Raw genomic sequence first — 21585 nt, 5'->3', positions numbered from 1 at the left:
AGAAGATAGAACGGCGGGAAAAAAAATTTGTTTAGTTTTGGATTCAACACGATCGAGCTGAAGTGTTAGGAAAGCAACTGGGTATGCACCATAAAACTGTGACGAGTATTTGGAAAAAATATGGATAAAAATGTTTTAAATATTCCAAAAGTCAGGAGCCTAAAGACCAGTGGCGAAGAATGGCATTTTCTGAACCCATGATGGAAAAGGCAAATGAAAATAAAAATTTTTTAGAAAATATTTTATTTTTAGATGAGTCCTCATTTCCATTGCATGGTAAACACATTCCTTCCCTTGTTCGTTACTGGTCTCAGGAAAACTAGCACAGAAGTTTTCAGTTCCGTACTCAGTACCCACAAAAATTCAATATTTGGGGTGGTATTTTGGGCAACCATATTATTGGGCCATTTTTCATTAATGGTACTTTTAACGCCGAAAAATACCTTGGGTTGCTACAAAACCAAGTTCTTCCTGCCGTTCAACTCCTCCCTTATATAGACCTGGGATCAGTCTATTTTCAACAAGAAATACTTAGTTCACATTCTATTTTTATTAGAGTTTATAATTTATTTTAATAAGAACAACGCTTTAATTTTCAATATGCAATGCACAACATAAAAAAATTGTAATTACGAATCTATGCGTTCTACACATAGATACAGCCCCACGAACTTAATAAATATATCTGGACTGCCAATTCAATGAAAAGTAAATGACCACTAGTAGGGGGCCGCCATTTTGCGTGATTGTGTCCTTTCGATGTTGGTCATTCTGACAAAGTTCAGTTGTACCAATTATAGGGAAACAAAACAATTGAAGTTACTACCTCGTTAGGAAGGTGGAGGGTGCTCTGGGTAGTGGCAAGGCCTGTCTGGGTGCGTTTTTAGACATTGAAGGGGCGTTCGACAACACCCCTTTTGCATTCATGTGCCAAGCACTCGAGAGCCGCGGCTCAGAACCCTGTTTGGTTAGCTGGATAGAGGCCATGCTCTCGAAACGTCATGTATCTGCCCAGCTCAACAACGAGATTGTCGAAACGTTGGCGGCTAGGGGCTGCCCGCAGGGAGGAGTATTGTCCCCTACCTTGTGGTGCCTTGTGGTCGACAGCCTGATAAATCTTTTAAACAATGCTGGCCTATACACACAGGCCTACGCTGATGATCTGTTAATCAATCCTTTGCCCAGGGAAAGACGCCGTCTCAATGCGGGGCCCTATAATGAGAGTCTCAGGATTAACCCCAAAAAAGTAGAGCTCCTACTATTCACAAGGAGACGTAACTTTGGCACGCCCCCTGTTATATCTCTAGGTGGCGTGCAGCTGCATTACTCCAGGACAGTTCGATTTCTGGGAATCAAGTTGGATCCCAAACTCTCCTGGCACGATCATGCAGACACCAGAATGAAGAAGGCCACCTGCGCGCTATGGGCCTGCAGGCGGGCTTTCGGCAATACCTGGGGTCTGTCTCCTAAGATCCTCCACTGGATCTACTCGCGCATTGTAAGACCTCTTCTCACATACGGGGCTATCGTTTGGTGCCCATGTACTGAGAAAGCGAAAATTCGTGCACAACTGGACAGAGTCCAACGTCTTGCATGTCTCAGCATAACGGATTCCATGCGGACGGCGCCAACTAGAGCGCTCGAGACTCTGCTGAGCCTTCCGCCTCTGGACCTCGTTGTGCAATTCGAGGCAATGAGGACTGCATACAGGCTATACGTCCTCGGCGAACTACGTGCTGGCGAGACCGGTCACGCAAAAATTTGGTCACGGGTCATACAGGAATGTCCTCTCCTTCTGATGGGCAGTGACTGCATGGCTCCAGTGACTGTGGACTGCGAGGGATTCGTGACGCATATTGCAGGCAGAGAGGAGTGGCAGCATTCCAACAGACCTGCATTGCTAAATAGGGAGACCATCTGGTACACAGATGGCTCCAGAATGAATAACAGAGTTGGATCAGGGCTTATTGGTGGGATCCCACATACCAGTAGGGCACACTCGCTGGGGGAGCACGCCACTGTCTTCCAGGCCGAAGTATTCGCTGTATTAAAATGCGGACAGAAAATCCTAAACTGCGGACACCGCAATACAGTCGTATCAATATGCTCGGACAGCAGAGCTGCCATTAAGGCTATCACGGCCGCAAAAGTAAGTTCCAAGCTTGTACTAGAGTGCATAAAGGTCCTGAAAAAAACTGGTACAGGTTGGATGCAGGGTCCAGCTCGTCTGGATACCTGGCCATGCAGGCCATGCAGGTAATGAACAAGCGGACTCTCTTGCCAGACTGGGATCCGCGAATGTGCCGATGGGGCCGGAACCCATAGTTGGTATCGCCAAATGCGTTGCGGTCGCATCAATGAAGGGTCTGCTGGACAAGTGGACCCACCGAAGATGGACTGAGTCCCCTGGTATGAGACAGGCCAAAGCGCACATAGGTGGGCCCTCTGCCTGTCTCACCAAAAATCTACTACGCCTAAAAAGACGCGAAATTCGGCTAGTGACAGGTCTTTTAACCGGTCACTGGCACTTAAGAAGCCATCTCCATACTATCGGTATTGCGGACAACCCGGAATGCCGATGGTGCTGTGAGGAGGATGAAACCGTTGACCATGTTGTCGGGGAGTGCCCAGCACTCACGCGCGCCAGGTTCAAATACTTGGGTAACACTTTCAGTGTACCGAGCGACTTTAAGTCCTTCAGACCAGAGAGCCTTATAGGTTTCTCTAAGGCCGTTGGGCTCTGGTAACCCCCGGTGGGGCATGACGGGTCCATCAGGAGACCTATATGCACAACTGCCTTGGCAGCCCACTGTTTCGTCAATTCAATTCAACAATTAAAGTTTTTGAGAGGTTATGTTCACAAAACTAGAAATTCTTAGAAAAGAAAGTTAAATGCACTTCCGCGTCATCCTTCACCCAGTCAACACGTGGTCGTTCATTTTCCTTTCCTATCCTTCAGATTCCTTTCCTAAACCCTTTCCTACCCCTTGCCGTTTTCTATAACGTGCATTTAAGTATTAATTTTGTGAAAGTTATCGATTCGGGAAACAGGGTACATACCCGACGGTTTTCCCGAATCTCCAAATCGTGCTGGCAGATTGCCTAGTAGCAGAGCCAATAACCTAGCAAGCAAGCGAAAGTTAAATGGAAGAAGCGTGTCGGGTTGTTTTGAGGTTGTCCGCTCCATCGAAAGATGCCGCGCAACGTAATTTTGCAATATGTTGCAGAATCTATTTTGTTTCATTTATTCTCCGATAGATGAAGCACTGTGTACTTTTTAAATTTGGGTTTTTCCCGATTGGCTTTCTGTTCTGGCTGTCATTGCCATCGCCATCCTTAGGTCATACGTCAGTGTATTTTAATAGTTTCGTTGTACGTTTCATTGAGAGACTAAAGTCATAAACACTATAAACTTATTATCCCCAATAATATTGAGTGTCCAGTGCCTGTCAAACGAGATTAGTGCTCTTCACAAAAAACCGAATACGTTTAAATAAGGATGCTAATACATTATCCACGTATTAAATAAGGAGGAAGCTACATGGCCTGTTGTAGACGCTATACCTAAGCGCCATTTACAAATTGCCAAAAACTAGGCGATCCGCTATACTCACAATTGAGAATGTTATTTAGAATCAGTTATATCGAGTGATCGTGTCAAGTCGTGATTTTAGAATCTTAATGATGGTTTAAAAACAATGTCAATGGAAAAAATGAATTTAGTTCGTGACAGATCAAACGTCAGCGTCGTCAACTTCATTACCGTTATTTAATATATTTTCTGTTGGCAACACTAAAAATGTTCAGAGTGACCACCATCAAAAGGACAAAACCACTATAAAAATGGCGGCCACCAGGCAGCGGTCATTTTTGGGGTATCATATGCATTAGCAGTCCAGGTATATTTATTAAGTTCGTGTGCAGCCCCCATCAACGTCAGATGCTAAAATTTAAAATAATCGAGCTCGAACCTCGAACACCAGCGTACTGTCGCCGCGGCGGCGTTGCATTCGCCAATCTGTATATATTCACGGTTATTAGTTTCAGCTATAAAGTATGTGAAAGTTACTATTGTTTATTTATAAATAAATAGGGTTTGTCTGTGTCTTATATATCGGTGTCCTGCCGACCGATTAGACGGAAATACAAGGTGAGGGAACATTATTTTACCTAATTTAGTGATAATGTCATTGTTGATAATACATGGTAAATAACTCTGGCGGGATATAACCGTAGTGTGATAGGCGGTTTATACGCTAGTTTTCCCGGGTAGTGCAGGTTTGTTTGTATCACATGAACCACATGACAATTGTTCTTTTGTCGGTAAAAAATGCATCAGTTGTTTATTAACTAATTTGAATTTTGAAAAGCATGATGTAAGGTCGGCTGATGGACCATAAATTAATGTATATCTTAGATCTTAATGATGACATATATATTACATGTTTATTTTATTTTAAATACATTTCTAAAAGGAAAAATAGTTGACCACGGATACTTTATTTTTTCAAGTATGTCATCAACAAATATTCCAAATCCTCACATTAGTAACCACATATTATGATTTAGTTGTCATAATTAATTATTACAATTTGCGTAAGTAATTTGATTGGAATTGATATTTACCAATTAAAATGAACAGAAAATTAGGAATTAAAGCGCTCATCAAAATATATTAGCCAAGTGATACACTTTGTATATTTTAATAATTTATTGCCGCAATTTGTATATTTTTTTTAAATAAGATTCATCCAAATCAAATTTGATTAAATTTTTAAACATTTTAAAGATCAATAATCGAGATACCGATTAATACATAATAATATTGGACTCAACAGATTTATTTATAGAAGCGTCCTTACATGACACGCATTGTTTTCTTTAAATAATCCATTTTTTTACATTGCATTACACTCTCTGTACATTCAACTCGCTACAAGTGAAACAAGAACATTAATATTAAGTAAACTTTTCATCACGTATACTACATAGTAAATATTGTTTAATCTTATTGGCGCCGAACCGGATTTTTATAAGGAAATCTTGAGTGATTAGGAGAATTGTAAATATACGACAATTTGTATTGTATTTTTTATTGCTTTTCATGTAACAATAAGATTGAGTGGGGAATTGTTTATTTCTAAACCTCCATTATAAATAACAATACAATTATTTTGAGATAACATTTAATTTGTGTGGTTTTTTAAATTAATTTGCACCTTAAGATGATGCTTAAATATAAGTTTTTTTTTAGAAACTTGATAAATGTTTTATTTTTGTATCGTAGGAATGTTTTAATCGCTAAAGCTCTTATTTTATCTAATTTTGAGCAATAGGTATACCAACAAATGTCTTAAGGATTAACACAAAAATGTGTAATCTTTAAACGCACCTTGTGCAAAGCAAATAGATGAAACGAGGCTTAACAGGAGAGATAAGTATGATTTACAACATTAAAACAAATATAAGAGTAAACCATTATATGAAGTTAAATAAAAATGTACGGTAAATGATAATATACCCACCTTCAGGTTCAACGATCATAATATCCATTACATTAAACAAATCGCCACTTAAACCGCATCCAAAATATTCTTGACCGCACCAACAACTGTCAGATCAGCAATTATTAGCAATAAATGCAAATTTTTAGCAATTAACTCACAACAGGCTACGGATTAAGTAAGTCACATTATATTTTATTATTATGATTCGCACATACACACAGGCTCGCGTATGAGATCATCCGATGGACTAAGGAATCCGTTCTTAACAAACATGTTAATGAGAAAACATCCTTTTGACTGTGTTTACAAACTTAACAGTCCGTGACAGTGATAATGTAATATTGATATATCCGACAGCTGATTTCAAATAAAAGTCTCATCGTAATTAGCATTGTTGTTTTAACATTTTTAAAACAACGATATAAATACGTATTTTTATTTATATACATATATTTTGTAATCAGAGTGAATGAATATAAATAACTGTTTATCGACCAATAAGGTCTCCTTAAAAATATTCGTCGAAATCGCAACAATTATTCAAACGCAGTTTCGGATCAGTCAATAGTTTGATAAACCACTTTATCATTAACAGCATTTAAATTTTATTTACCTCCAACACTGGGGTCTAAGTCTGGCAATTATGGTGGCGATTGAAGGAACAATTGTAACTTCCATTCGTTAATTTAAGCTATCGCAGACGAATGGACAGGTGCGTTATCATAGTGAAAGAAGATCTTCTTCTTCGCCCAATTAGTTCATTTCTTTTTTACATTGTCCTTCAAGCATTGCAATAACCCTGCGCAGTATTGACTAGTGATGGTCTTCACATATTCAATGAAAATAATTACTTTCACATCTCAAAAAGCAGTCCTTATAACCTTATTCGCTGATAAAATTGTATTTGCCTTCCTTGTGGTTTATCTGGCCCAATCTATTGTTTCATCAACAGTTTAAATCGACTTGAAACTTTATATACAATCTATTGAGACATCTTACTATAGAGTTCTTACTTCACTTCTTCGAGCTTTCGAGTTTTAGGTCACTATCGCTTTAGAGTTGTGTATTTTTTGAGATGAAACAATATTGTTATTATCAGTTTTTGCAACTGTATTATCAGCTGAATGGTGATGGTGCTTCGACCGCAGTGTTTTGTGACTTGTCTAAGGTTTTGATTCTGTTAGTCACAGGATTTTGCCTCGGAAGCTTTGCAACTATGGCTTTAGAGGAGTGGTATCATCTTAAATAGTAAAGAAACAAACTCCAAGTACCAGGTCTCAAATTTATTAAATTAAAGTCAGAGGATTACACGTGTTGCGCCAATACTAGGCATCATCAGATCCACTTGTGTATTCACTAATAAAAAGAACAAAAAAGAAGCAGAGAACAACACTACATGATACAAATCAACGGTAGAAATTAAGTTCAAATTGGTAAAATCGGACGGAGACTAGTTACTACTTGGTATTACTACTTGGTAATGACTAGTCTATTATATAATTGACCGTCCGATTTTACCGATTTGAACTCAATTTCTACCCTTGATGCCTAGTATGGGGGAAACACATGTAATCCTCTGACTTTAATTTAATAAATTTGCGACCTGTCACTTGGAGTTTGATTCATTACTATTTAATGTAAGCCTGTCTCTTTGAGAAAAGATGGACTATTTCTTGGAATGTGGTATCATCTTGCTTAGGATTAGCATAATGGTCTGAGCTCTAATCTAACAGACTGCAACTCATCTCTTGTATAATTTGATGGATCTGCACGGAAAGCTTTTCTGGCTGTCCATAGACCTGCATCATACACGTGATACTGCTGTTATAACTAAATTTTGTGGATCTAGACTGAACGTCGATAAATTCAATTGTCGTTTTTTCATTCAATGACGTTTCTGATTGTCAGATTAGAACAACAGTGTTCTTAGGTGTGCTTCTGAATAATTTTTCTCGCTTCTGCTTTTTATCTGCGGCACCCTTGACTTGTTTGTTTATTGTTCTGCTTTCTGACGTTCCCTTGTTGTTGCCTTTTCCTCTTCTTTCCTTCAAGATGAATAGCCGTGGGTCGTACATTATCACAAACATTCCTTCTACAAGTATCTAGCCTTACCCAGGTGTACGGCTCTGCTTGGGTGGAGCGCTCCTTATGATTCACTTGTGGGATCACTACACCAAAAGGTAAGACTAAAAAAAATTAATAATTCTCGATTTTCCTTTACACGGCAAGCTCTGAACTCTCAGAGCATGCCATTCCTTTTTTTCTCGTTGCGAGCTCTTCTTCTTAAAGGCACACAACTCTCCCCTCTAACCCCAAGGGCTGTGTCTCAACACAGAATCCGATATTCTATTCTACAAATATTGGAAGACTACAGGTTAAAGTATATCATGTGTTAAAATATGGAAAAAATATTTTAAAAATGCTAGTACTGGAATGTATAAAGGTCCTAGAGAAACTGGTGAAAAATGGCTGCAGGGTTCAGTTTGTATGGGTGTTGCTGCTTGATGTGTCCGTTCCTAAGTAACAGCTTTCGTTAGCTGAGCGAACACATTCATTACCTGTTCTATTGGTTTATTGTCTATTAAGACTTTACACCTTACTGGTTATTTGGAAAAGATCGATTTTGTTTTATCAATGAAGATTAACATGTTGTATTTTTCACTAGTCTGACAAAACTTATGTGCCTTTGCAGATCGTTTTCCGTTTCTTCCAGAATTACAGCGTCATCGGCATAGCACACTATGCTGATTGGTTTCCCAGTCTGTGTCCCCTGTTCATTATTGTCACACTGTGTATTATCTCGTCCATAATGAAGTTAAAAAGGACTGGGCTGAAACTATCACCCTGTTTTATTCCTGTTAGTGTCGGTATGTCTTTTGTTGTTTCATGGTCTACTTTTACTCTTATAGTGTTGCCTGTGTTCAAATTTCTAATTATGTTTAGGATTGATGTTGGGATCTGTTTCTTTCTTAATATGTCCAGTATATCGGACAGCGGTACTTTGTCTAACGCTTTTGTTAGATCAATAAAACATACCCAAGCAGGCTAGCTGAATTTGATTGCCTTCTATTTTACCTGTCTCACAATAAACAGGGCACTAGTTATCGATCTGGTCTTACGAAATACTTGTTGTTCATCTTTGTTTTCTAGTATATCTATGACAATGTTGGTATGAGGTTAAAAATTCCCTTTAACCCAATACGGGCGTTAATTCCCTCTTTTTATCTAAAGACTTTGAATTTAAGAAAAGAATATTAAGTTACTGACCCTTCAGTGCTAGGATGAGGAAACAGCTAGAATGGCAAATTATGGGGTCCCAGCTACAGTTGGATGGGGTGGGTTATTGGTTAGAAAAGAGGACGCCACATAGTTAAAACACCATAATGCCGAGCAAGAAAGGATGTCAAATTAATTCCCTTATTCTCCTGAGACCCAATCTTAATCACGCAATTATTCGACTGGTCAGTGCACCTCAATATCAATAAAATTACATACAAAAAGAACTATTGCAATAAAGTGCTCGAAACCAGTCAAGTCAAGTCCAAGCCAGAAGTCAAGGAACTGACCCACAAAGCAAGGACACGACCTCCACGAAGGGTTTCTTTTCTCCTGAACTAAGCAACTCTAACCACCTGCGCAGATCACCCTGTATGGCGAAATAATTCGTATAAATAATAGAGCTTAAGCCATAATACAAAAACAAAAGAAATTCGTAGAGGAGAAGAATAAGACTTACTTGGTAGCCCTCTCCCAATGAGTATGAGTTCAGTGAGCCGATGTTAAGGCTGGTAAATGGAATGAGCAGTAGGCACGTGCATCAAATCCTCAAATGAGCATGGATTTCCCCTCAAGAACTCAAATCAAATGGGAAATTCTACCAGTGGCAGCGCTGGTGACAGTCCCCTTAACTGGAAGCCACAGCTACAATGAACCTAACCTCTTGGCAAAAAAATTACCGGGCGCTGCTCAAGCACTTTCAAGCACCACTAACTCAACTAAACTAAGATGGCCGAGTCGAAACTCGCAATTTATAGAGGCGACGAAACTACCGGAAATATAGTCCCATCACTTCTCCTCATCAGAACAAAATTATCATAATAAAAAAGCAATTTACTTTTCCCCCAAGAGCGACAAGCAATTGCAACAACTCCAGATCGGCCCTGTTGCCGAGCATCGTCGGCAAAACACCTCACACAGGTGAAAGGTGTCATACCGGGTCAACACAAACAGATGCTCGCAAGACAAACTCCGAAATTCACAAAGATTTGGCATCAATGCCCTACCGGAAATTATGGTCACGGCGCCGTTGCCAACAATTTTCAGGGAGACCACGACGGAAGCGTTTGGTGGCAGAAATTGTGTATTTATTTAAATCAACCCAAAAAATATACACATCAAGGGATAGCCAAAACCTCGCACATTCCACTGAACCAACATCTCTGAGAAATCTAACGGGATCGCCCAAATAACCGGTGATAAAGAATCGGTTCCACACATCGCGACACAAGACATCCCCATCCCTAAGACTCGAGAGACTGCCAAGTCACGTGATCCAATTACGCTCGATAAATGCCGTAGTCTCATGACCACGACTCACCGGGTCGAAGCCACTCTAATACTCAAGCGTACAGAACAACAGGCGTTGAAATGTCAAAACGAAACGTTAAGGATAAAATCGAAAGTCAAAACATTGGACACAAAAGAAAATAGAACTTTCAAAGATTAAATCCTATAAAACAAAGTAAAGAAAGAATGCCAAGGGGTCCTAAGGAAAGATCCTAATAACATTATACCCCATATAATCGGTATAGGAATCCTGACAATGAAATCTCCCTTTTAGAAAGCAAGCAGGGTATCGCGACCAATGAATCGCCCAGGATCAAATGGTCACAGCCACCCATTTTACATCCGATAACCAGTAATACCATAATATGGTGAATCAGTACAACAGATTGGACTCAAATCAAGATTACATAGCACCAGAACCAAACAAACAAGAAGGGATTTGTAAGGAATAAGTCTGGAAAATACATATCTTGGGGCAAAGTTTCACATCACCACTATAATATTCCATGAAATAAAATTTAACAATAAGGTACTGTATTTAATATTATTGTCCATAAATATTCAATGATGTTATTACAAAAGTCTATTTTTATGGCCTCACTTCTGAAAGTCAGAAAGACCAGAATTGACCCGTTACACTGGGAAGAAGTTTCATAGTGGTGCAAAGCAGGGTTTTGCCTCTGTCATTCTTTGGATTGGTTTTTTAACCCTTTTTACAAATTGATATGGTGATATTTTTGGGCCACTTTATTGGTATGCTGAATGTGGATATTATTTTGTTAAACAGTTCCAATAATTTTCCTTCCACCTCTTTCCCTACATATTTATGAGTTAATTGGGAATGTCGTCGTTTCTAAAATATGTTTCCACTCGTTTAGAGGAACCCCTTTCGTCGGAATATATTCGTATACACTTATACAGGTTTTATTTTGTTTTTGAACATCTTCCGAATTTGCTCTGGGCTGCATAAAGATCGTGTTCCATGTCTGTGGAGAACTTCTACCGAGAACTAAGTTGTGGTCTGTGCCGGTGTTAGCGGAGGTTATTATTATTATGTCTTGTATGTCATTCGGTGTCGTAAATCTATTTGTTATTATATAATTGATGGTTAATTTCTGTCCTTTGGTTTTGCAGAAAGTGATTTTATGAGAGAAAAATAAACTTACATAAACTGCATATTATTGCAAAATAAATAGAAAACAGAAAACTAAACTATAGATATATCAATATCAATTTCTGGTATGACTTGAAAACAAATATTCTTTTTGGGCTACCAGAACTCCTAGTCTAGATTGAAAGAGAGTATGATGATCGCTCTCAGGACTTGTAAGAACATACCAATTCTGACATCCAGATGTAGTAACGGGAAGCATTGCAAGGTTGTAGCGTTTTATTTTTCTATTCCTTATGTTCACTAACGCTCCATTGACATTTCATTAATTTCAATAATTACATCAATAATTTCAGTCAACATCTTTTATTCATATTTCTTTAAATTCACACTGTCAATAACACATTACTACTGTAACGCATCACTCTCTTGGTTTAATTATCCATGCTCTCTGTTGACGGTCCGTCACTTCTCTGATTGGTCATAATTAATATTTTCTCTGATTGGCTGATATTGACAGCTCAGCCGAGAGGTGGGGTCGTTATTGATTTAGTCGGTACTGCGTCCATTTTTCGAGGACTTGTTCCCATGTTGCAGGTAGGAGCGCACGTAAAAGGCCAGTTTTTTATTTCCGCAGTTTGTGAAGCAGGAAGTGGCCAATATGGTTTATAATTTATAGTCCTTAATCTTGTTCCTTTAGGGAACCGTTTATTTCATAATTCTGGTGCCGGATGCCCAAGATTTTGATGGATAGATAATGAAACTTAGCAAGGGTTTTACTTTTCCGTTTTTCTCTTTATTCTTCTTCAATTGTTGATGGCTGCAGGCTTTTGATTTCCCCGGGAAATTGCTGAAAGCGGTTGAGCTGGAGCTAGAGTTCGAGCTAGTATTAGAGATTCCCAGTCCGGATATCTGAGCTACAAATGGCCTACATTCACAGCCTCGGTATTGAAGGCTAGCCGTTCATTTCTTGGAGGAATATACAGGCCAGTTTATTCCATTTATTTAAATATTACTAACCATAGATTTGTCTCACTTATTTAAATTTTTATTAATATACCTTTTATTTTAATTTAACGTTACAAATATTTAATCAATGTCATAATTTAATACGTCAATTTGTTATCTATAATATTAGTTATTTTTTGTTCAGTATTTTTCAGTACCCTTTTTGGTAGTTAAGTAGATATAACACGGTTAAGGCTGATACGCCTTAGGTAAAAAAGTTCATGAACTTTCCCCTGCGTAATACAAAGTACTGAAATAGTAATGAAATCATAATTTAAATGTTACTTTTGTCAAATTTATTTTAATCATATCAAAATTATTCATATTTTAATTCATAGCAAATTATTAACATTTATCAGATTAGAACATGAGGTGTGTATATATCTTTGATGTAAATATAATTTGGTCGACTAAGGTGGGTCCCAGGACACCAGAGGCTAAGGGTAATGAACGGGCTGATGAACTAGTAATATAAGGTTCCGTTAGACCCATCGAATTGGAGGAATTGGAGGAGAGAACAACAGACCAAAGAGATGATACCAGATGATGACGGCTCTAAAGTAAGGCAACTGCTAACAAAGATTCAACAGGGAATCAAAGACTTGGTAGGAAACTTAACTAAGCATAACTGCCTAAACAAGCATCTACACCTTCTTGGTATAAGAAAAAGTCCGCTCTGGCCGAATTGCAGTATAGGGGAGGAAACTTCATACGACATATTAGGAATATGCGATAGGTGGAGTCGCTTGAAAAGGAAAATTTTTGAAACTACGACATTCCAACGAGAAGATCTTAAAGATCTGGACTGGGACAAGGTGACTCTGGGATTGGCGAAAATTTAGGCCTACTTGCCGAGCTTTGTCTCTCCCACTCTTACTACTGCTATTACTACTAATACTTAAAAATGCAACTTGGAAAGATGTTTTGATCATTAATGACCCAAATATGTACAACCAATTTAGTATTTTTATATTTTTGACTTAAGTTTTTGAGAACGACTGTTTCTTATAATGCCAACTTATAGGTTTATATGGTGTATCTTTGAATAAAATCTAAATCAAAGTTTTAAATTTTTTATATTCACCTGTTAAAAAAGAAGACTCAGACTCTATTCAAGCTAAAATGAAATATATTCCCCGTCCATTTCAGGGCACCAAGAAACACAACAAAAGCCGCATCTGGGCATCCTACATCACACCTTACAAAAGGCTTCATCTTGAGCGAATCTCCCCCTTACGACCACTTGCTATAAGGGCGAGAATCTTCGAATGCGGCTATTGTAGTCGCAACGCTTCTTAGAGGTGCCCCGTCGAAACCCACTGAGAAAACCCATAACTTATGCCACAGGTCTCGTTTTGTATGGGTTTCGTTTCGATATTCCATGGTACCGGGTCCCTAATATAATCGGATTTAGATTTTTTTATGCGATGTGCGCGGCTATAGAGACGGAATTTAATTTATCTCCAGTCATTGTGCATGAAAAGAAGACGAGACGCGAGCTTTTTTCGATTTTGGGTCTTTTCTTTGAGATATTAATCTTCATTAGGTGGTATAGGTGTGATGCTTATTAATTTCATTCGTAGAATTGAAAGAATGATGACTTAAAAAACATCATTTGCATTTGATTGGATGGATACCGAATTTCAAGGTTAAGTGTAAATATCAACTTCGTTAATTAAAATGAAACACCCTATCATACTGATCCTGGATTATACTTGTTGCGCCCCACTCTTCATGACTATTAATGCCAATACGATGACAAGCAAATATCTCTGGATATTGTTTTAATTCCTTTGTAGCATGTTATTTTTCCATTTAAGTTGATTTTTATTAAAATAAGCTAAATGCTCCATTCGTTACTTAAATAAATCGCAATATGAACTATTATTAACTATCAAGTAAATAAGGCAACAATTTCTCATAATTAATATAACTGAAATACGTTCTTATTGCTCATCTTAAAGTGGAACACCTGTTCGGCATACTGGTGGCGCTAGTATCGCTACGCCGCGGATTTCTTGAGTTATTGGGTTCTGCTCCCTGCCTTGATTCTTCATGGGTCTGTCACTTGTCAAGATCAATATCGATTGCCACTTCCGATATTTCCGCTAACTTGGTTCTCGTGTGTTGGTAGGAGCGCACGTAAAACTTTACGGTCCAACCAAAGAAGTGAGGATGCAAATTATATAAAATATTCCTTACTTTTGATTCATTGGAACCTCTTTTACTTTATCAAGACAAGATTTGGTAATTTCTTGGCAGGATGCCTAAGATTTCATTGGAAACTCAGCGAGGTGAGTAATAGACCATTTCTTTGTTTCTACTGACATTGTGATATTGTTATAATCTTTGAAAAATTGTTTCAAGGGTAAACCTTTTTTTATTTCTAAATAATTTATTATTCTTAACTTGTTGTTATAGTTGATTAAGGTTGATTAGTGGGATACTAGTGAACACTTAGCCGAAGCTCATATAACCTTGGGTTGTGTGTTCATGTCTTTCTCGCCTCACTCAATAACTTTATATAATATGTACTATTGTATGTACTATACATTAACTTTTAAATACTTTGTCAAACTGTTGGGTATTACCTAAAAATTCCATATTTTGGTAGTAATTTTAATAATACACCCACTAAACAAGGTTCATAAACTTTCCCTGTGGTATTCGTTTAATTATTATCATTTAAATTCAATCTGATTGAAGTAAAGCATTGAATACCTACAATCCTACAATCTACAATCTAACCTAAAGTGTAACATAATATTTCAAATTATTATTCTATAAGGAGTGCTCATTGATTATATGTTACAAATATTGTATAAAGTGTAAAAAGGGGTTTATGTGAATGAAATGAAATGTTGTTGGGAACTGGTGCCTCTGATTGCCATAGCATAACCCAAATTGTTTTTACTGAATTTGAAATAATCAGTTAAGAAGTTTTCCTAGTTTTAGTAATAATAATAATAATAATAAGCTTTATTTCCAACAGGTTACATATACCCAGTTACAGGAAAATCAATTAAATATATAAATGTACGAATGCATGAATTGTATTAGATTCATGCAACTAAACTATAAAAGAACTATAAAGAATTGCTATATAATAAAAAAAAGTAGTGAACTTGAGAAAATAAATAATAAAAAATCAACACTAAATTAGGATAAGAATCAAGAATTAATTTAAATCAAAAGAGCAAAAAAAAAATGAGTAAATAAATGTATTCAAGCTAAAAACTAAATAACTAAAAACTAAATAACCTAGCCTCCCCCGCCGACCATACGCAAGTGATTCAAGATAACTGCCAAATCGTCATGGTGAATGTCACAAGAATCAGCAATACATGACACATAAAGTGAATAGGACTCTGGTACAGAATGTTGGACCTGGCTGTGTCCAAGTTAAAAGCTGGACACTGTCTGGATCCTGGGCGTGGTATGTGAAAGCAAATCCTTTGCAAAAGGGATGGGCAGTCAATTTTATGGTTAAGTAAATTAAACAAGAATTTCACCGAATGCATTTCTCTCCTCTTCGCAAGTGACCGTTCAGTATATCTAGAGAGCAGCAGGTTATGGTCAAAACCCCTTGGAGGATAGACTCCATCATCCTTAAATGCCAAACATTTAAGGAATCGCCGTTGGACTGATTCTAATAGGTGAATGTGCTGGTTGTAAATGGGAGACCAAATGAGGGAGCAGTAGTCCAGCCTGAATCTAACAAATGCATAGTAGAGAGTTTTGGCAGTGGCAGTGTTCAAAAAAAGTTTGCAATTTCTAATAATAAAGCCTAGCATGCGAGTAGCTCTAGAAACAGTATCTTCTATGTGAGGGATAAAAGAAAATTTTTGGTCAAAGGTGACTCCAAGATCCTTGAAACAGGTAGACCTTGCCAGAGACTCTCCATTAACTGAGTAATTAAAGGCAATTGGACTTTTGATACGAAAGTAGCTGGCCACATTACACTTGGAAACATTAAGGTTAAGCCGGTTCAAAGTGCACCAATGGTGTACAGTATTGATGTTCTCTTGCAGTAGACCACAATCTGCTATAGAGTCAATCCTATGGAAAAGCTTTAGGTCATCAGCATATGCTAACCGAGAGCAATTGACGGTGGAGATCAAGTCATTAGCGAAAACGTTAAAGAGAAGGGGGCCCAAGTTAGAGCCCTGAGGAACTCCAGAGGTGGGTGAAAAACAAGCAGATCTAAAGCCTTCGACCACTACAAACTGAGAGCGGTCGACTAAATAGGAGTTAAGGAGCTTTATCAAGCGATCGGAGAATCCAAACTGGCGTTCAAGCTTATTTAATAGGATGAAGTGGCGGATGAATCTGATCAAAAGCCTTTTGAAAGTCTGTGTAGATAACATCGATTTGACTTCTATCATTAAGTGCTTCGCACACAAACTGAGAGAAGAATGCTAGGTTTGTAGTACATGAGCGGCCAGAAACAAAGCCATGTTGATCGTTGGTCAGCATGGACTTAACCTTGGGAAAAATTAATTTATAAAGAGCCAACTCGAATAACTTTGAGAAATTGCACAGAATGGATATAGGGCGGTAATTCTCTATTGTTCCAGCATCGCCCTTTTTAAAGATAGGGCAAACTTTAGCTTGCTTCCAGATATTGGGAAAAATACCTGTGTTAGGGATCAGATTAAAAATGTGGAGCAGAGGGTCTGTAAGTGCAACAGAGCAGTCCTTAGCTAAAAAACTAGGAATTAGATCTGGGCCAGAGGTCATTTTGCTTTTGAGACACTTGCTCGCCATTATAATGTCGGTAGCCGCGAGCGCGACGACGTCTATGCAACTTAAGGGAGGTTCAGAGACGACAGGATGATCGCTGGGAACTGAGTTCGTGTATACACTCCTGAAATAATCTCCAAAAGCGGACACAATGCTGTCAGGCGTATTGTATGATTGGTTAGAAAGCTTCATTGAGCCGGGGATTTGAGACTGATTACGTTTGCTTCGAATAAAAGACCAAAATTCACTCGGATCGGAGGTTATTTTGTTCTCAATACTATGGATGTACATTTTGTAGGCTTGTGCAGTTAGAGCTTTAATTGTCTTGCGCAGAGATCTAAATATCTCTAGATGATGTTTAGACTTGGAAATCTTAAAATCACGAAATGCTCTTTCCTTTTTATATATATTACGAATTATGTCCGCCGAAAACCAGGGAGGGAAACGTCTTTTACGTTTTACCTTGAAGGGTACCGCTCTAGCGAAAGTGTTGTTCAGTATATCATAAAAAACATCACATGCGGAGATGACGTCCTGCTGCACCATGACAGGCGACCAATCAGTATCTAGCAGCAGCTGATACAAAAGCGGAAAGTTAGCCTTTCTAAAATTAAATTCCTTTATTTCAGCTTTATTAAGGGGTAGGTTATTGAGAGAGATAAGGCCTGCATGGAATTCAAATGACAAAGGAGGATGGTAGGTATCCTCCGGGACAAGAGATGCACAGCTGTTAAGTACAGAGATATTAAAGCTTGCAAAGATTAAATCCAAACAGCGAAGATTGTTATTTACCACGTTATTAAATTGCTTATAGTTTAGGAAATCAAAAAAATTACTTAGAAGTTGACGTTTACTATTGGGAGATACCGAGTGTTCAATATAAGTGGGGACATTAAAGTCTCCCAGGATAATCACATGTTCAGAATAGATTACATTAACCATGGAAAAGGCTTCGAGAAAGCGTTCTAATTGCACGGAGTCGATGGAAGGAGAAACGTACAATACAAAAATATACAGTATGAAATGATTAAATTTGACTCTACATCCTACCAGATCGATTTCCGGTATTTCTTGGCTGATCGCAGAGAGGTCGAGGGCTTCCGAGGAGAGGTGGTTCAGAATCCCCAGTAGAACACCACCACCCCTTGAAGCAGCAACAAAGTCAGTTCTTCTGTCAGAACGGTACATTACGTATGAGTTGGGAAGGATTTCACCATCAAGTATATCATTTTGGAGCCAAGTTTCTGTGATGGAAATAATATCATAGCCAGAAGTAGACGCAGCACTAAAGCAGGTATTGGTCTTGGAGCGCAGGCCGCGGGTGTTCTGGTAATAGCAAGAAACTAGATTTTTTAAGGAGGGGGAGGTGGTTGCCCTTGGTTTTTTGTAAAACTAAGTGGCGCCTATTTGGTTCTCTTCATTATTATTTTATTAATTTGCAAACTCTGACCTATATTGAATTCTTACCGACGAATGGCCAGCCTCCAATAATTCTGAGCTACCATCTGCAATACTTGAGTACAATTCATTATAGTGCGACACCTTTTTAAAACAATAATGATATGTTTCAATACAAGGTCTTCTGGATAAATCATCAGCATTTTGGTGATCTTTATGTTTTATTGTAAAGTGATATTCTTGTACCCTAGAAGCTCTTGCTATTTGTCTTTCAGGGTTTTTGAACTGAAACAGCCATTTCACAGAAGTAGGGTCAGTCTTAGAGATGAATCGTTAACCATACCAATATTTTTTCATAGGACGACTACGATTCCAATCTTGCTGGCATTTGTATTAAATAAATAATATCTTTATGTAGCAAAAAAGCGACATTCAATAAAAACATAAATGAAAAATAAAGTAAAAGTATAAGTTGGCCATAACTGTATCAGGACACTCCGGTTTGTCCATGGATGGTCTCGGTAATCCAGAAACAGCATCCCGGTTCCAGAAATATTCTGTCAGAGGTAGACCATAAATTAAAACTAGACTTAACCTAAACATTATTTCCTTGCCCCACTTATTCAAAATAAATATTTGTCCAGGAATTCTACGTAAATATAATGTTCTCCTTCTGTTTAGTCATTTATATCTAGAAGGTCATAAACAATAATAAATTCTGTTTTTCCTTTAAGCACCTTAGATTGCAATGTCCTCCATTCATTCTACTGTAATGTTGCTGGTAAGCTGTCAGCAAATATCTCACACAAAATAAACCCCAGTAGTTATCGAATCAATGTGGTAGTAGCTGAATTTTTTTTTTGTTATTAAATAATATAATTAACAAACGTTTTTAGGGTTGTGATGGGCGTTCATTAAAGACATTCTTGGCCTTGCCTCCTGTTGCCTTGCAGGTTTTGACTGAGGCAATTAACTTTTCATTTGTGCCTGGAGTTTTTCCTGCTTGCTAAAAAAGAGCAGTGATTATTCCTATTTACAAGCGGGGTCAACACAACTATCCTGCTAGACCATACTACTTACTTTGGCCAAGATTGTGGAACGGCTTGTTAAGGTGCAGATGGTTTGATTCTTAAATAGGCTTTGTCCTTTTAAGTTTTCAACAGTTTAGCATTCGTAAATCGATGAGCACAAAAGATCTTTAGTTTTCTGGAACACCTTTATAATAGTCTGAACCGTGGCGAAGTTGCGGCTGCAGTGTTCTATGACTTGTCAAAGGCATTTGACTGCGTGAGTCACAGAGTGCTGCTGGCAAAATTAGAGCTGTATGATTTTAGGGAAACTGCCCTTAAATGGTTTCATTCTTATCTTTCAGATCGCGTTCGGGCAGTTAAGTTTAATGGTGATAAGGAACTTAATATAAATATGTAGGGGTGCCGTAGGGATCAGTGCTTGGTTCTCTGCGTTTCCTCATTTAGGTGAACGATCTTTCACAATTACAGATATCTGGCAAATTTACATTGTTAACAGATGATACCAGTATCCTTTGGAATGACTCAGGCGTAACTCAAATGGCGGCTAATATAAGAACAGATTTGCTAAAAATAAAAGTCCATGATCCATCACCATGCCATCCTTTAGTAAGTTTTTGGGTCTTTCAATAGACAAATCTCTGAAATTTGTTCACCATATTGTAAATGTATGCAAACAGGTTTTGTCTGGCTGTTATGCCCTTCGCGTTATTGCCACCAATCTAAGCTTTTCCATTGCCAGATGTGCATATTTTGCGATTATTAAGTCCCATCTTCGATGCTTCATGTTCAAATTACCTTTCACTATTTGTTTTCCAGAAAATGGCCGTTAGGTATCTATGTCGAGCTAATCCCCGTGACTCTTGTCGCCCTCTATTCCCGACTCATAATATTTTAATTTTGTATTGTTTTTCTATTCTGGAAACAGGTGCTTTACTTTTTAGAAAATATAAACATATACTAGCTAGAATTAGGTAATCAGTACAACATTCGACAAAGTTATCTGCTGAGGGTACCGATTCCTCACTCTGAACTTATACGTGACTCTATTGTATATGGAGGTAAAATTTAATATTCTTCCACTAGAAATAAGAAAACTTAAGACTGAAAAAGCCTACGAACAAAAACAAAGAAATTTTTCGCCAGTAAAGCTTCCTTTAGTTTAAGGAAATTTTTTAAAAATTAGCATTTAATTATTCTTTATGATTTACATTTTAATCTAGTTTTGTTGTAACTTATTGTAATGTCTGTGAATTATATTGTGTTTTAGCTTTGTCTACTACTTCTATGTTTATATTGACAATAAGTAATTTTTTGAAACGCTTCTTCACACATTATTTAGACCAACTAAATACCATTTTGTCCGCCGTGAGCTTATGTAGAGGTTTTGCAAGGTTAGCGGCATTTCTTATAAATCATTAATTATACAAGATGGATTGTTAACGAGGAGCCTGGGAGAGCGTAGATGGAAAAGAAAAGATATATCTGACAGTTGTACCTCGAAAACGGATTCCAGAAGTTCTAGAAGCTGTCCATGGTGGTGTTGGCAGAAAACATTTTGAAGTTAGTAAAGCCTTGGAAAAGAAAAGTTTTGAAAAAGGTGCCGACAGTGTGAGTAATGCTCATCAACCAAGAACTAAAGAACCCGGAGCAGAGGGAAATTGATGCAGTATCTTGTTGGTGCACCCTTTGAACGAATTGCCATAGACATATCAGGATCTTTTTGGTGTCTCCAGAAAGATAGATTCAGACGAAGGAAGAAAATTTGAATTGCAAGTATTTCATCAAGTGCTGGGAATCAATAAGACCCATCGGCCCCATCGATCTTAGGCCCTAGGGCAGAAAACCAATAAACGCCATTTTGTTGCTTAGGAAAATGCCTTCTGGATATAACTGACGACGCACTTGTTTTCTTCAGCGAAAAGGCGCACTTACATCTGGATATGCAAATAAGCAAAATATACAGTACTGGAGCTCTGAAAAGTTGAAAACCCTTTCCTTTCAAGACTCAAGAAGATGGAGGTAGGAAATGTGTGGTCTCAGCAGGACTCCATGGCGTATACATCGCGAGTAGTTCCCCGGGCCTCTTATTTCTTTGAGGAACGATCTGTAATGGCCAGCACAGTCGTGTGATTTACCACACTGTGATTTTTTTATACAAATATTTAATAGCGAATGTTTTTAACGATCGTTCCAGGATCCTTCTTCACCTAAATGATATGCT

General features: G+C 37.9%; 1 protein-coding gene across 2 annotated transcripts in view; it reads right to left on the bottom strand.

Annotated features, from left to right (window-relative positions):
* The window catches only part of LOC126737170 (bone morphogenetic protein receptor type-1B), a 450789-nt gene that overhangs the window by 101984 nt on the left and 327220 nt on the right, over positions 1-21585 (bottom strand). Inside the window, exon 1 of one of the 2 annotated variants that reach the window (XM_050441936.1) lies at positions 5526-5755. The exons of the other annotated variant lie outside the window; for it this stretch is intronic. Coding sequence (XP_050297893.1) covers positions 5526-5553 — 28 coding nt within the window. The 5' untranslated portion in view covers positions 5554-5755. Of the gene's footprint in view, positions 1-5525; positions 5756-21585 lie in introns of those variants that run through there. 2 annotated transcript variants of the gene reach the window in all.

Source organism: Anthonomus grandis, chromosome 6, assembly GCF_022605725.1.
Source record: "Anthonomus grandis grandis chromosome 6, icAntGran1.3, whole genome shotgun sequence".
NCBI lineage: Eukaryota > Metazoa > Arthropoda > Insecta > Coleoptera > Curculionidae > Anthonomus > Anthonomus grandis.
Note: the sequence above shows the minus strand (reverse complement) of the source record. Positions and strands in the feature narration are given on the sequence as shown.